At 36.9% G+C, this 14,293-nt stretch overlaps 1 protein-coding gene across 3 annotated transcripts in view; it reads right to left on the bottom strand.

Moving 5' to 3' along the window:
- Positions 1-14,293, bottom strand: part of DDX10 (DEAD-box helicase 10) — a 253,164-nt gene that overhangs the window by 204,342 nt on the left and 34,529 nt on the right. For all 3 annotated transcript variants that reach the window (XM_077893366.1, XM_077893365.1, XM_077893368.1), the window contains 4 exons: positions 8,016-8,117; positions 6,774-6,861; positions 3,791-3,879; positions 114-579 (listed from right to left, as the gene is read on the bottom strand). In XM_077893366.1, the coding sequence (XP_077749492.1) occupies positions 114-579; positions 3,791-3,879; positions 6,774-6,861; positions 8,016-8,117 (745 nt within the window). The remainder of the gene's footprint in view (positions 1-113; positions 580-3,790; positions 3,880-6,773; positions 6,862-8,015; positions 8,118-14,293) is intronic.

Raw genomic sequence — 14,293 nt, 5'->3', positions numbered from 1 at the left:
TCTACAAATTTCTCCTAGTCTTATTTCCCCCATAATCCCCCAAAGGCCACAAGCAGCATAAGGTAAGAAATGGCAGGAAATCACAGAAGACCCTCCACTAGTGGTAAACTTACCTGTAGTGCTTTATTCTCCTGCAGATCCAACCCAAATACATTGTGCCTCTTCACTGTAAAGAAATCAGCATCATGTCCATCTTCCTCCTCTTCCTCATCTCTGTCCAAGAATTGCCCAGAAGCTTCCTTGGCCTCCCCAGTGAGAGGGACAGATTGAGGCTGAGACTCTTTTGCTTTTGTCAGCTTCTCTTCCAGGTCTTCCTCATCTTCCTTCTCTTCCTCCTCTTCATCACTAATCCCATTAGCCAGTGTGTACTCTGTCTCTTCTTGTCTTCTCCCACCTTTCTGAAGGATGGACATTTTCTCATTGAAGTAGGCTCTAAATTCTTCTACTTCATCATTGGTGAGGGAGGGAGCCCTTGGCTCAATCACTTGATTATCTTGGCTCACCATCAATTCTTTGGTGGGTTGTTTCTGCATTTTCTGAAGAAATCTTACCCGTGGTGCCACAGCAAGACCAAGAGACCTTAAATATGAACAAATGAAAATAGTTATCTCAGGACACTGATGGTGTGCTTATGGTACCATGCGACAATTTTAATAAAAACACTTCTCTGAGATACAACTCAATCTTGACAGGTTAGGTAATCGAAAAGCAGATCCAAAAAATACTGAACACCTGTCAGAAAACACTGGCGATACATCATTTTTCATTAAGAGGTTAATGAGGTACAAAATAAAGAACACGGAACACCTAGGTGGCTCAGCAGTTAAGCGTCTGCCCTCGGCTCAGGGCGGGATCCTGGAGTTCCCAGGATCAAGCCCCACATCGGGTTCCCCCGATGTCTATATCTCTGCCTCTGTGTGTCTCTCATAAATAAATAAATAAAATCTTTAAAAAACAAAAAACAAAAAACACAAGACCAGAAACAAGGGAACAGCTCATGTACCCAATCTGCATATGTCCAGTTTACCTCTCAGCTTCAGCTGCCACAAAGATGGGGTAACAGGACCTATCAGGCCCATCTCACAACTGTTGTAACAACCTGACTTGCTAACTATGTGAAAACACTTTGTGAAACATAAATACTAAAGCTGAAAAAGACACGGATGTGGAAAAAGACATGAAAGGACAGAACAGTTTTCTGCAAAGAATAAACCCACATTGTCACCGTCCTCTCCTCATAAACACTTAATAAGTCACTTAATAATAGTCACTTAATAATATCTCTTCTACAAAAAAAAGGATTTCTAAACAAAAGACCAAAAAAGAAAAGAAAAATTACTTTCCCTTTCTAAAATCAAGATTGACTTTATAATCAGGTCTTTCCCAAGTCCTATGTGCCCACTAACAGCCTGGAAATAAACTCCTAAAGCCGGGCCTGCTATGATAAACAGCCAACATTATAACATGAATCCATTGCCTCTTTGCTAGGAAACAAGATCCAAGAAACTGAGAGGTACGGCGGTAAAGCATACACTCAGAAATGGGACTGCAGAGGTTCAAATCCTGACTGTCACACACTAGCTTTGTGGCCAAAAGACATTACTTAACCTCTATACTTAGTTTTCTTATTTGCAAAATGGCATGAGCAGTACCAACACCACAGGGTTGTTATAAGAATAAAATGAGTTTATAGAAGCAATACACTTAAAATACTGCCTGCCACACAGGCAGCCACTACCTATCATTTGCCAGAGCGTTTCTCTCAGTGTATTACAATCGCATTTATGTTTCTTTTTTTTTTTTTTTGCATTTATGTTTCTATCTCAGCTACTTAAAACTTGGAGCTCCTTTAAGGTAGGAGTACATACATCTATAATTTTAACATCTAGCACAATGAACTATACATAATAGCTATTCAAAACATGTTTCTTTAGGAAAATGGTTTTTTAAATCATTTATTATATCCTACATACATAACACTGCTTTAGGTAACAAAGGGCTTCTAAGGCAATTTATAGATCAAGGAAATTACACATCTAAACATCCATAAAAATTAAGCGACAACACCAAATTAAACTGTATCAATAATTTAGGCTCAGAAGTTAACTTTCTGCCTTTCCTAAACATCACCAATAAAAAGCAAAGGTCTTCAACTATGAACAGATGAGAATTCCTGGTGCTGGCAGCAACAAAATGTCCCATAATTATGACCCTCCAGTGTTAAAACCCTGTGCTTCTCCTATTTGCTAATGTCTCAGTAAGTCGATCAGAAAACCAGGATAGAACTTCTTCATAGAGTACAAAAAGGAGCTAATAACCTAAACCATGAATTGTATTCAGAAATGGTGAAATTAGTAACTGCTACATAAACAGATAAGCGACAAAAACATGTTATATACATGGTATGCAGTCTTCTATCAATACCTACACACAGAGTCAGGAGCCTCACACTGTTATTTAGTAATTTCAATCACTCTAAAATGTTAAAAATGACAAATTACCTGTTATACTAAACTTACAATCCAACATGAAGAGCAGAAAATAGCAGCTTGCCCAGAAATGAGTTTTTATCAGACACCATTTACAGGTAAAGACATTCGAATTCCTGGAGAGTAGGCCCAAATATACAGACTTTGCCTTGAAAATATATATTTTATCACAGGCTGGGAAGTTTTATGCTGACATTTAATGTATTATTAACCTCAACAGTGCTTCTATAGGATTTTGTCAATGCTTTTCCCACAGGTAAGAACCCCACTGAAAAAATGAGCATTCCCTCCTTTATAGCTGAAAGGTTAGGAAAAAAAGTCCTTCAAATACTAAGCCAAAACAAAACCAAGAGTTCCTTTTTTTTGTAATAGTAACCTCAGTTACTAAACAGGGACATTTTGCCATGGTAACTGTGAGCACCTATAAGAAACACCACAACACAAAGAATATCCAAGCAATAAAGCACGCAGTTATGGCAATCAATCTAAAATAAGGGAAGAACTGATAAGGAAACTCGTAATCAAAGCATAAAAAAAGAATGTCTACAGTGTACCAGGTCAGCATTCCAAAGAACAAGAGAACTGCAGACATTTAAAGATTTCCAACAATGCTTATCAATTGTTCTCCATCTCATATTACTCAGCCATTAGAAACAACAAATACCCACCATTTGCTTCAACATGGATGGAACTGAAGGGTATTATGCTGAGTGAAGTAAGTCAATCGGAGAAGGACAAACAGTGTATGTTCTCATTCATTTGGGGAATATAAATAATAGTGAAAGGGAATATAAGGGAAGGGAGAAGAAATGTGTGGGAAATATCAGAAAGGGAGACAGAACATAAAGACTCCCTCTGGGAAACGAACTAGGAGTGGTGGAAGGGGAGGAGGGCAGGGGGTGGGGTGAATGGGTGACGGGCACTGAGGGGGGCACTTGACGGGATGAGCACTGGGTGTTATTCTGTATGTTGGTAAATTGAACACCAATAAAAAATTCATTTATTAAAAAAAAAATTGTTCTCCATCTCCACTAAGACAAAACTATAGGAAACAGCCAATGTAACACTCAGAAATTTTCACTTTGAACTAAGAACTTGTGTATGACAAGAAAAAAAAAAGGAACATTCACCTAGTTTTCTAGTTAACACAATCTCTTTTTCTCTACAGATCTTTAACAGATTCTTTTAATAAGGCAGTTTTAATAAGGTAGTTTCAAGAAGGCCTCTCAGAGAACCAGGTTTCAGACAAATGAGCTCTACCTTTGAGGATTCACAATCAAAACTGTAATATGAATACTTACAGGGCATATTCAGGTACAGGTAATGTGCTCACATCAAATATTTCTTTATTCTTCATCAGATATACTGAACGTATATAGGAGACAAAACACTGTAAAAATAAGAGGTTTAAAAGTATGACATATAATAGGAATGGAAAATAAATCAAGATAAAAGAAAATTAACCAAAGGGATAAATTCAACAGGAGTAAAAAATCTTAAAAAATAGTTGGGCATATCTCCATTCCACCAAAAAAAAAAAAAAAAAAAAAATACAACCTACCTATTTAGAACTGTAATATTAGATAATTAGATAAGACCTTAAATTTGTTTCATCAAGCCAACTCAACAAAGAATATCACCTCAAAAAGCTATTCTCAATGATAGTATCATTCTGTTGCAATATGGTATAAGAAGGGGAAAATATAGGCTTTGGAATAATACAGATGACAATCTGAGCTCATTATCTTAATAGCTGAGCATATCTCTTGTATCTCTATCAATTTCCTCATTCAGAGATCAGAGTACCTTCTATTTAAAGCGTTACAAAAAGGTAACCAGAAAAATGCATCTAGAGTACCTTGGTGTATCTTCTGGGAATACAGTAAATACCAATAAACAGTAGCTATCAGTAATAATTATTTTAGTAGTCAAAGAATATGTTTTCCAACAAAATAAAATGTTACTGTATTTAAATTAAGCATAATAAAATCATAACAGAATAACGTTTATTTTTTTTTTTTTTTAGAATAACGTTTATTTCTAAAGCCTTCCCTTTTATATTATCATTTCAATTAATTTGGCATCAACCTGAGTTATTTTTCTTTGGTGTTTAAAAAGAAAAAAGGAATCTTTATATCAAGAACTATATAAGCCAAAAAAGTAAATATGATCCTGATTATTTGTCAGCCATAACCAAAGATGATGAAACACATCTAAGGAAGCATTATTTTAAAATTAATTTTTGTAAAGTATACTTAACTCCCATTTCTATATTCCCTGAACTTCACATTTGCTCTAACTTTACACTAATCCTCTCTTCAAACTATTTTCCCTATCTCCATAGGCATGAAAAACAATGAATGGCTACAGTTCAAGGATAATTTTATTTTTTCCCCTACAATTGTTCACAAAAAAAATTAAAATAAAAAAAAATAATCACCCCTTATGTAGCCTATCATTTTTGTTCTATCCATATTATAATCAAAGGCTAGAAAATCACTTCTATGAAACTAGATAGCTTGGTGCTGCTGGCACACAGTTAGCCATTCTGTTAAACCATGCGTGACACCCAATAAATCACATCATTTATTTCAATGTGCATTCTATAATCTTTGTTCTGGAAGCCTCATTTGTTGTATGCACAAACCAGTGAAACATCCTTCCAATGTTCCTTATTTCCTGATTCATAACTGAATGGCCTCTTAAGTATGCAAGTCACGACATTTCAGAATTCATGTATATTTTTAAATGTGCATACTATTTCTAAAACCATTAAAAAGGGATCCCTGGGTGGCGCAGCGGTTTGGCGCCTGCCTTTAGCCCAGGGCGCGATCCTGAGGACCCGGGATCGAATCCCGCGTCGGGCTCCAGTGCATGGAGCCTGCTTCTCCCTCTGCCTGTGTCTCTGCCTCTCTCTTTCTCTCTGTGTGTGACTATCATAAATAAATAAAAATTTAAAAAAATAAAAAAATAAAACCGTTAAAAGGTTTAACTCCTAACTTAATGTATGTCTCTTAAACAAAATATACACATAGATGTTTGCAAGTCCAAAAATTAAGAAAAACTTTTTGCCTTTAAAGGTCCTTTTCATTAGATTTTAGGTGAAGTGAGCTTCTAGAAATTCAACTTTGCACAGTTCAATATTTGGTTGTCTTATATTTCTCCTGATGGAAGTCCTGAAGAAAGTCACACAAGGATTTCAGTCTTGGGCCTGCTACTTAAGAGCTTATGTGACCCTGGACAATCTATAATTTTCTCAATCTACTATTTACTCCTGTATAAAACCACATCAATATCCCCTCCCTCATGGGCTGTTGGGAAGACGAAGTTAAGAACACACATCAAATTGCCATGTAGCAGAGTCATGTCATGACTAAGTGCTTAACACCAAGCAAGCATTCAAATTTTAGCTTTCATCACTTGTGTTATTTTAAGCACAGTGAGGCTAACTTGATAAAATATAACATAAGTTAATTTTTAAAAAGAAATGTAAGATCTGCTCTTTAAATAAAACTTCCTTCCCGAGAATATCCAGTTTCCAAACCATAACATAAAAGCCTTACTATGGATCGTTTTTCTGCTCAGACTCCTTATCTACTTAGGATGCTCTTTCCACATCTTTTATTTCCTTCCCCTCGCTTCATGTATCTGCTGAAATCCTGACTCTGAATCCTGACTCTCTTAACTCACTGCTGATACATTTGGGGAGATACAGAGATGGAGATCGTATGTAGATCTCATAATCAATGTACTTAAAAGTATGGTGAAAAGAGTGAGCTTTATGACCCGGACTCAAATATTCATCCAATTTAAAGACTGGGTAGCTGTAAGCACAACACAAAATTATTTTCCTTATTCCTTTCCTAAAGCAGGTTAGGAGGCACAGGGCACTCTAAGAATTAAAAAGTAAGTTTAAGGAAAAGTGAGAATTCTTTGTATTTGCTAATCAAAAGGATTTCTAAGTCAAAAAAGTAATTTAGGAACATTAAGTACTATTTATAGATTAAAACTTCATTCCTAAAAGGCAATTTAGTAGAAGTGCTATGCTCTCTAGAAATTTAACCTCATATAAGAAATTATGTAAGTTTGCTGAAGAAGCACAGAGCTGAATGACAGTTTCCCAGGTTACTCTAAGAAATATATAGTCTTTTTAAAAGTTAAAGAATCTGCTAAAATTATCTGCAAATTGCACTACTTGACTATCTGAAGCATAATAATGAAACCTAAAAGTAATAGAAAACAATGAATTTTAACTTTCATAAATGGTCCACTGCAACAACTTACCCTTTGAGCTCTTTCTTTTAAATCTTTATCTTGTGCTAAAAATGATTCCAATTTTTTCTGCACGTCAATAAGTTTTTCTGGGTTGATTCTTTGTAACAAAAAAATAAAGGTTAAACTAGGACATCTCAATTTTAGAAACTGAAGATAGCATACAGCATTTTCCTATTTTTCTCAATATTTTTAAATCTGTAACATTATTTCTCATCACCAGAGTAGACTGAAATTACTCTAGACATAAATTTGACTATCATGTATTAGGCATAATGCAGGGCGGGGCAGGGAGGGGGTGGGATGGAGATCAAGATCAGGAATCTTCTCTAGATGCCTCAGGCTGAGTGAAAGATACTAAGGTTAACATTCAATTATCACTGGTTATTTCTTACATCCATAAAGTTAGAAAGTAGCCTTCTCATGGGAGATCTACTGTCCATGAAAGAGAATAAATCTATTCTAACGTCATTTTTTAAAGTACCTCCATTTTCAGTCAAATACCATAAAACTAATTTCAAATAATAAACAAGTACCCAAAGATATAAATAATGCTTTCATTATCTGGGAATTAGGCTCAACATGATGGGATCATTACTTAACTCCACAAGGGAGGATACAGGAAACAATGAATTTCTTACGGGAGTCTACGTCTCACAAAAGAAATCCCACTTGTTTCCCTAAGTTTAGAGTGAACCACTCAACTCCTGTAAAGCCAAGATGGTGGTAGGAGGGGATGGATGAGGTATTCTTTACTCTCTTTTAATTATAAAATCACATAAAAAATCGAAGATTCAAAAGGTAGAAAATTTTCACTGGACCTCAGCAATTAAGAGCTCACAGCATTGTTCCATCAAACTCTTACCCAACCCCTCCAGCCCACTGCCCCAATCTAAACACCCTCCAAGTAAAGCCAGTGTTTCAAGGACCCCAGCACAGGTGAAACTTTGATCCTAATTCTGCCGACAATTTAAGTGTCTTCAAAGGACAGCACAGTCCTCCAAAATGGACACACAACCCTACAAATCTTATCCACCAATGCCTGCTGAAAGTAACAAGTTCTCTGTTTCATCTTATTTTCTCCAAAAACTTGTTAAAAAACAAAACAAAAAAACAAAAAAAAAAACAAGCAAACAAAAAAGTCAAACCAGACAGCAGAAGAGGAAGGAGGGAATTAAGTGTCCATACTCAGCATAATAATTGTCTCTCTATTCTCCTAACAATAACATCAAGACACCCAGCAGCAGCTCCTACTTGATTTCCTTCACGGGCACTTTCTTCTGGAGAAGTTGCTGCACCATCCCTTTTTCTTCTGAGGGAAGCAAAATTAATAAGGCTTCACCATCCTCTTTGTACCTAAAAAAACAAGAAATTTCTTCCACATCATTGCAATCTTCATTTTACATTTTAACACTCTGATGAACAGGTAACACAGAAGTAACTTCACCTAATTAGTAAATATTAGGAATACCATTTTTTTAACTTCTGTAACAGAAAACTAAGGCTCTGAGCATCTTTTTCAAAATTTCACCACCAGTTCTAATTCTGAGTGACTTTTAAACTATACCACAGGAGGAGAGTCAGATCCTAAGAAACAAATCAATTAAAAAGAATTTTTCTTTCTTTTTTTTTTTAGGGGGAGAAAAGCAGACGAAGAGGGAGAATCTTCAGCAGGCTCATGTCCAGCACAGAGCCTGATACAGGGCTTAATCTCACGACTGAGATCATAACCTGAGCCAAAATCAAGAGGTGAAGGCTTAATCAAATAAGCCACCTAGGCACCGCTAAAAAGAATTTCTTAAATAGCTCTCTACTTATAGCAAAAAGATAATTCCCCATTCAAGCCACAAGAGAATTATAATACAATTACTAATTTAAGAAACATGGTACCCAATACATTAAGGGAATCAAATCATCTTTCTGGGGATTTTATACCTTGGGAGCAAAATTGTTTAGTGGCATCAGTTTTAAGAAACAAATCTCTGCTCAAATGAAAAATTGTGTCAACAACTTGTGTGCAAGCAGTAAGCCAAAATGGAATTGGGTGTTTGTAGAATTTTTTTTTTTAAGAAACAAAAGAAAAAGTATTCTCATCAAAGCACTCTGTTCAGGATTCATGCTATAATAGGAGGAGCAAATTTTTATAGTTAAATACATTATTTATGGAGAAACATTGTGCCAGGCATAAACTATGAAGAACACAAAGAAATAAAAGAGTATCCCTGTCTTTCAGTGATCTAATAATCTAGCTGACTAGAAAACACAAACACACACAAAAGCCAGAGATCCAAGAGAACATTCCCCAAGATGGTACATTACTAAATGTAAAAGGATGACCAGGGGCAATAAATGCCATGAAGTGGAAAGAGACCACTCAGGGTTGGCCAGAGAAACACACATCTGTCAGAGCAGATGAATCTGGGGAGGATCTTGAAAGTAAATACAAAAAGGGAAAAACTAAGGTCTTCAAAGGGGGAGCATAGCATGAACAAAGGAATAGAAACCAGAAAAATACAAGGCAAACTTAGCTAACTAAAGATAGAATAAATCCAACGGAAGCCAGTGCAACTAAGTGGACACCAGAAAAGACTGCCAGAAAGGTACATCAGAGTCTGGTTTTGGAGGACAATGGCTGCCAGTGTATAGAGAGATAGCATACCACTGTATGTAAGTACAATTTTATCATTGAACACTGGAGGGAAAAACTGACTATGTTGACTTACTGTAGGTATTAAAAGACAGAAGAGCAATTTTTACCTCATGTTGATTTCAAAACTCCCCTTGTACACACAAGGTGAAATTCCAGTGTAATATCTTTAACAGAAATACTTGTACGTATATTTGTGTACACACACAGAAAAGTATGAAATAAATCCTATTAAAAGTGCTAAAAGTTCTCTTAAATTTATAAATTGAAAAACATTTTTAGGGGGCCACTAAATGCCAGGCACTACAACAGACATAGTTCTGGCTGTCACAGAGCTTATAGACAATCAGGAACAGACACTAAAACCAGTAACTAACAATAAAGTGGTGTGAGTGTTACAGTAGGCATACTGGAAGCTTTAAAGATGTAACAGACAGCCCTACTGAATGCTGTCTAGGAGTCAAGAAAATTGCCCTGAGCAAATGACATCTAAGAGCAGAGACCTAAAAAAGTACAAATTAGTCAGACATTAGGGGAGAGTCAAGTTTACCAGGGAGAAAAGGCAGCATTTGATTGAGTCCAGTGGATAGTTTCATCTTCTTCATGCTTATTAGCTTTTTCTAGGGTTTCTAAATGCATGTGTATCGAACAGGGAGAGAAAGGAAAAAAGTGGAACATACATTTATTCCTTTTACTGTTTCATAAATGAGAAACTAATGCCAAATACCTTCCTTGCTGTATTTCAACACCAACTATTATGATTCAAATGTTTCATCATCATTTACTATGAAGATATATGAATTTAAAGCATTCTCCCTACACAGTGTTGGACTAAACCATCTGTGAAGGCAGAAATCGCTAGTTTAGGAAGTAGTGAAGTGACACCCAGAGCAGAGAAGGTGTCTGAGAGCCATCTCAACTTCTAAAGCCAGTAAAGGAGTAAAGAGAAATCTCTAAGGTATCAAAACAGCACCCGTTGAAGTCCTCAGATCTTCAGACAGAGTCCAAAACAGGAATCATAAGCCTAATCACTACATCTATCTTGTCTACCCATTCATGCACCCTAGGACAATCTGGAAGAATGGATCAGATTCAAGTCACACAAGGGCCATATCCAAACCTTTTACAACTGTAATAGCTAAAAGACAGATCTGCACAAGGTTAAAACAGAGTGCAACCCTGAAATCTAAAAGAACAGAATTCCCAAAGGAAAATGGAAAAAATGTCCAAAGTTGAATCCCACCAGGCAAACATTTATCAAAAAAACCATCACTGGCCACATTACCTACTTAACATCATACACATTTTTTTCCCTGAAACAGCATAAAGCACAAACTATCTTCCACATACAATACCCAAAAATTTCCAGTAAGCTTTCATTTCAAAAATAAAAAACACATCTAAAAAGAAGGCAGAACCACATTTCTTTTTTTTTTCAAATGCTTATAAGGATAGCCTATAACCCATGATCTAGCTTTTTATTATATTTCAAAAGCAGTATTCAAGGGCTGAAGTTTGGTATTTGTATAAAGAGAAATAAACATTCTTCACAAGATCTACATCTTGGAACTCCATTTTAGACAGGTTATTGTAAGAAACATTCCAGGCACCAAATAAAAAGCCCTGCATATGAAACACACACACACAAAAAAATCTCACTTGCACCATCAGTAGTAACACCATGTTACATTTATGTAGCCTTTAGAATTTAGGAGAAAATTCATTTTACATTAATTTGCCAGTTTTTTATAGCAATTGGTAGAGAAAATAAATTTCTGGAAAGACCAAGAAGTTATAAAAAATATATATATATAAATCCAGAAATATGGAACAAAAACAAAAACCACTAGCTAATTATTATATATCAGATGCTTTAAACTTCCAGTTCATTACCTTTTTCAGCTCTCCAGGATTCTTTCCAGAAAGAAAGATCCTTAATAGGCTGATCATGATTCTCTAACACCCAGAAACTTAACTCCACATCCTTCAGCTCATGAGCATTTCTAACTAAACTTGGGAGACCCAGACCACAGACTTCTGGGTCCCAGTGGTAATTCTTCCACTGAAATAACCTCGAAACAAACTCTGGACCGAAGGAGGAAAAAGCCTTGCCTTTCTGGCAGTAATTTGCCTTCTACCCAATAACCACTAGTCCTCAACTACTCCAATGCCTATTTCCCAACATACAAACTCCATTCTAGCTGAGACCTTAAATGTCCCTTAAACTTTGCCCATTCAGACCTCCAACTACTACTGTAACAAGATCTGGCAGTGTTCATGACTGCCAGATCTCCTAGCCTGGTTCTTCAAATTACAGATCAGACCATAAGAGAGTCTGTTTCAGAATAAGTCCTTTTGTAATTTTTTTGGAATATTTTATTTAGAGAGTGAGCATGAGGGAGAAAGAGAACACAAGCAGTGGGGAAAGTAGAGGGAGAAGCAGGCTCCCCGCTGAGTGCGGAGCCCAGTATGGGGCTTGATCCAGGACCCTGGGATCATGACCTGAGACAAAGGTAGACATTTAACCAACTGAACCACCCAAACATGCCACTTCTTGTAATTCTAAAAATATATATGAGAACTTTTCTAGGTGGTAAGATGCGGGTGGTATGTTCTGCCAATGTCTATAATCTATACAGTAAACAAACACTATTTTTATAACAAAACACAAATATGAAGTAGAAAACAAAAACATATATGCTTTCAAATTCTCCATCTTTTGTGTCATTCTCACTTTACTGAACACATCTTAGTACTATCAACATCAGGGTACTTCCTTATCTCAACCAGAAATTTGAGGACATATATGAATACATGTTTCCTACCTACCATACATTTGTACCTAAGAGCTGCTCACTAAATATTTGGTGAGTGACAGATATAAACAAACCACCCGAAGTTGTGTAAGCAGATAGAACACTGGATTTAGAGTCAAAAGAACTGAATTCAAGCCCCAGCTGTACTATTCATTATCTTTATAACCTTGGATAATGAGTCCCTTTATCACCATATATTGCACTCCTTTATAAATAGTTTGAAGGAGATGATCCAGGTCCCTTCAGAGCCTCAAGTTCTATACCCGTGATTCTTAAATACTAGTCATTGTTCACAGAAGTAGGATCAGGAGGTGGATAAACAGAGACAACTGTTGGGCACACTGCTATCCCACAGCCTTCTTTCTGCCCCCTCTCTGCATCTCCTTCTATCCTCCCTACACCGTAGTCTTTCCTGGGGTAAGCAGCCCCATGAGCGCCTCGCCACTGAAGACAACAGTGCAGTCAGCCATGCAGAACGCACGCAGATGGCCAGAGGAACCAGACTCCAACTGCTCTGTTCCTCCTGCACAATATGGCACAAAGGAGAGCTTATTCCAGGAAAAGGGTGATCTCTGACTCACAGAATAGCTAAAGACTCTACACTAGATGTAAGAGAAAAGGACAGACTGTAAAATATTCTGGGAAAAATAGAGCCAGGTGCAGTGTAAGGACTTGGAAACAGGTACACCATAGCAGTTTGACAGACAAAGCTCACAATAATTGGGAAGAAACCAAGTTGGTTACGGTGGGTTGTATGGAAAGCTTCTAACACACTGATTAAGAACAAGGATTTAGGGAGCTCACAGAGAAAAGGTAGACGTCCTTACAGTCTATCAACTCTGTTCCCAGAATTTAAAAAGAGTCTAAACTAAGTTTTAATACATTAAAAGCAGGAAGAAAACATACATAAAAGTACTGCCTAAAAATTATACTACCTGAAATAATACTTTCTGGAAACTACTGAAAGAGATCATTAACTCCATCTTACAAGAGAAGATATTAAAGCTTAAAGAGATTAAGAACTGGTCAAAGGGTCCAAAGCCATCAGGTGACAGAGTCAGATCCAAATCTAAATTTCTTGACTTTTAAGGATAGTGTTGATCTACCATGGGATATCTGTCCTTCGTAATCCAAATAAAGAAGGAAAATAAATTTATTTTTAGTTTATCTTCAAGATCACAAACAGCAGCAAGTTTAAATAAAAATATCTACCTTCCTTCTCCCAGCACCTGGCTTTCAAACCTTCTGGAAGCCCCACCTGGGAGCCGCAGCCACTACATTTCACCAAATGAAAACATCTGGTCTGGGGCACACAGGCAAGAAGAGGAGTTGTAGAGTCAGAAAGACCCAAATACAAATCCCTGCCCTGGTATTTCCAGAGGGATCTTAGATACAGTTTACCGCATAATCCCTAAGAAATTGTTTCCTCTCTCATAAGGCTTACATGAAGACTAAATGAGTTCTTGCATTTGTTCACTCAACAGATATTTGAGTGTTAGAAAGTAAATGTCTAAGCTACAACCTGTTCATTCTCTTAGGGAAGAGGCTCCTCTGGCTGAAGATGAAAAAGTGATGCAGTCAAATCTCCTCATAAATATACTAATGACAGGCCTTCTGGGAAACAAACTTGGCATATGCTCACATGTGAGCCCTCATCTAGGAGATGTTAATAACAGGATGTACCGAGTTCATTTAAAGTCTGTGGATGCAAGGAAGAAGTCTCTATAAGCAGCATGTAACTGAGTACACCAATAGCCCATCTATGGAAGTGATAAAGGGCATGTATGGCTCAGTGACCACGAGGTCAAGCTGGGTCAGAGCCTGCCCTGAGGTGTCGAGAATGGCCCTGTGGAGCTATGGAAGAGGCAGACCTCTTCCTGCCTCACATATTCCTTGTCATTAATTACCTTCCCTTACCCTTGAAATTACTAGGAAAGCTTGCTATTAGGAGTGGTAGACAGCTACTAAAACAACTCCCAAAGAGCTGGGCCTTCTGGCATTCACACCTTTGTGGTCTTCCCCACACTGAGTAAGGCTGATTTCTGTAATCACTAGGCTACCCCAAGTAA

This window comes from Canis aureus, chromosome 3 (assembly GCF_053574225.1).
Source record: "Canis aureus isolate CA01 chromosome 3, VMU_Caureus_v.1.0, whole genome shotgun sequence".
NCBI lineage: Eukaryota > Metazoa > Chordata > Mammalia > Carnivora > Canidae > Canis > Canis aureus.
Note: the sequence above shows the minus strand (reverse complement) of the source record. Positions and strands in the feature narration are given on the sequence as shown.